This window comes from Cyprinodon variegatus, unplaced genomic scaffold, assembly GCF_000732505.1.
Source record: "Cyprinodon variegatus isolate N-32 unplaced genomic scaffold, C_variegatus-1.0 Scaffold112, whole genome shotgun sequence".
In the NCBI taxonomy this organism is placed as follows: domain Eukaryota; kingdom Metazoa; phylum Chordata; class Actinopteri; order Cyprinodontiformes; family Cyprinodontidae; genus Cyprinodon; species Cyprinodon variegatus.
The window spans coordinates 696,300-698,027 of NW_015150565.1; the positions used below are offsets into that span (position 1 = coordinate 696,300).

A 1,728-nucleotide genomic window follows, 5' to 3' on the forward strand; every position below is an offset into this window, starting at 1 on the left:
TTCACTCCTACTTTTCCACTGGAAAGCTCTATAGTTGCTTTTCATTGGTTTAGATGAGTTGATAGTGAACCAGAAGTAGAGTCACGGTGGAAGAGAACTGCAGTTTCGTGGTAGTTGGCAGATACTTGCAAGCTTTATCAAGTATACAATCTTTCATACTTGTGTTCAAGAGTGTTACCCAACATGTCTACAGTATGTCCTTGTAAAGAAGTCGCCAATAAATAACAATAAGAACAAGGCCAAGGACTAATTTATATTGTTTGTGACACCCGTCGCTTTTCACCCTGACAGTAGAAAAAATAACATTAACATAATTACATGGCAACATATTAGTTTAGAGACTTTTTTTGTAACAGTGAACATTCAGGTAGTTAACACAAATCTCACAGGATTGACAGGGAAACATGATGACATGTAGAGTTCAGCTCCATGTGTTTCTGTGTGTTTGCATATGTGTCCTCCCTCTCTGCTCCCAGCTGTTAAGAGCTCAGTGTTGATCAGAGGCTGTCCAGGCCTTTCAGAGCCACTGAACCACCAGCAGCACAATGATGATGTTACTGACTCTACTGCTGACCATCCTGGAGCTCCTGGTTCAGGGTCAGATTCTTTGCTAAAAACATTGGCTCAGGATTGAACACTATAATGATCCATCATTTCAAAAATATTTATTTTATTCTTTAAGAACGGATCATCTTTTTGCACTGTTCTTCTTTTCTTTACCAAAAGTGATTTTTTATTCCTTTATTTTATTTTCCAGGTTCATCAGGCGACATCAATCTGAGCCAGACTCCAGTATCTCAGTCTGTTGTTTTAGGACAGACTGTCTCCATCAGCTGTAAAACCAGCACCAGTGCTGGCGGCTACCTCAGCTGGTACCTCCAGAAGGATGGAGAGTCTCCTAAACTTTTAATTTATTTATCTTCATCTCGTCAGTCTGGAATTCCAGGTCGTTTTAGTGGAAGTGGATCTGGAACTGCTTACACTTTAACAATCAGTGGAGTTCAGGCTGAAGATGGAGGAGTTTATTACTGTCAGCAGGGTAACAGCTTCCCGTTCACACAGTGAAACAACGTCGTACAAAAACCTCCCAGACAAAGAGGAACTGATCTGAATCAGTAACAGTATGAGTGTTTTTCTTAACATTTCACTCTATAACACTTTTTCAAAAAGGATATGTTAACAATTATGACAAAAGTAAATAAATATTTATTATATAAATATTAAATATATTTAAATTAAGTGAAAAAAGAAAACAGACATTCAAAAAGTTCAGTATTAATGTAAAAAGGTTTGCAGTTACAGAAACACTATGATTTTCTAAATCATTTTATAAATATAAAACATTTAATAAAAGCAGATATTAAAAATGTATCCTGATTGATTTATAAGTTCAATCCCTAGCAGCAAAGGATTGTTTTAATTATTCACTAAGAAGAGTAGAATCATATACTAAAGCCAATTATTTTTAACAGGTAAAGTCAAAATGTCTGTCTTTAGAGTTATATGTCATAATATGAAGATGCAGAGTTCACCACTGTCAGCAGGATTGGAACTCACAGTTCAAAGAGTGATACAACATCACAATCAAAATTTGACATTTCAAGTCATTTTGAAAGGATTTTTCCTCAATAGTTTCTTAACTCAATGTCTACCTGCAGGATCACAGCACAGAGGTCTGAAAATTACAATCTCACATGTTTGCGTCGCTTTTAGTGTGATTTCAGTTTA

General features: G+C 36.0%; 1 gene segment (V, D, J or C); it reads left to right on the forward strand.

Annotated features, from left to right (window-relative positions):
- Nucleotides 1-530: 530 nt before the first annotated feature.
- LOC107084957 lies at nucleotides 531-1,065 on the forward strand. The segment is given in 2 exon segments: nucleotides 531-597; nucleotides 758-1,065. Coding segments are annotated over 2 exon segments (360 nt in total).
- The last annotated feature ends 663 nt before the right edge of the window (nucleotides 1,066-1,728 follow it).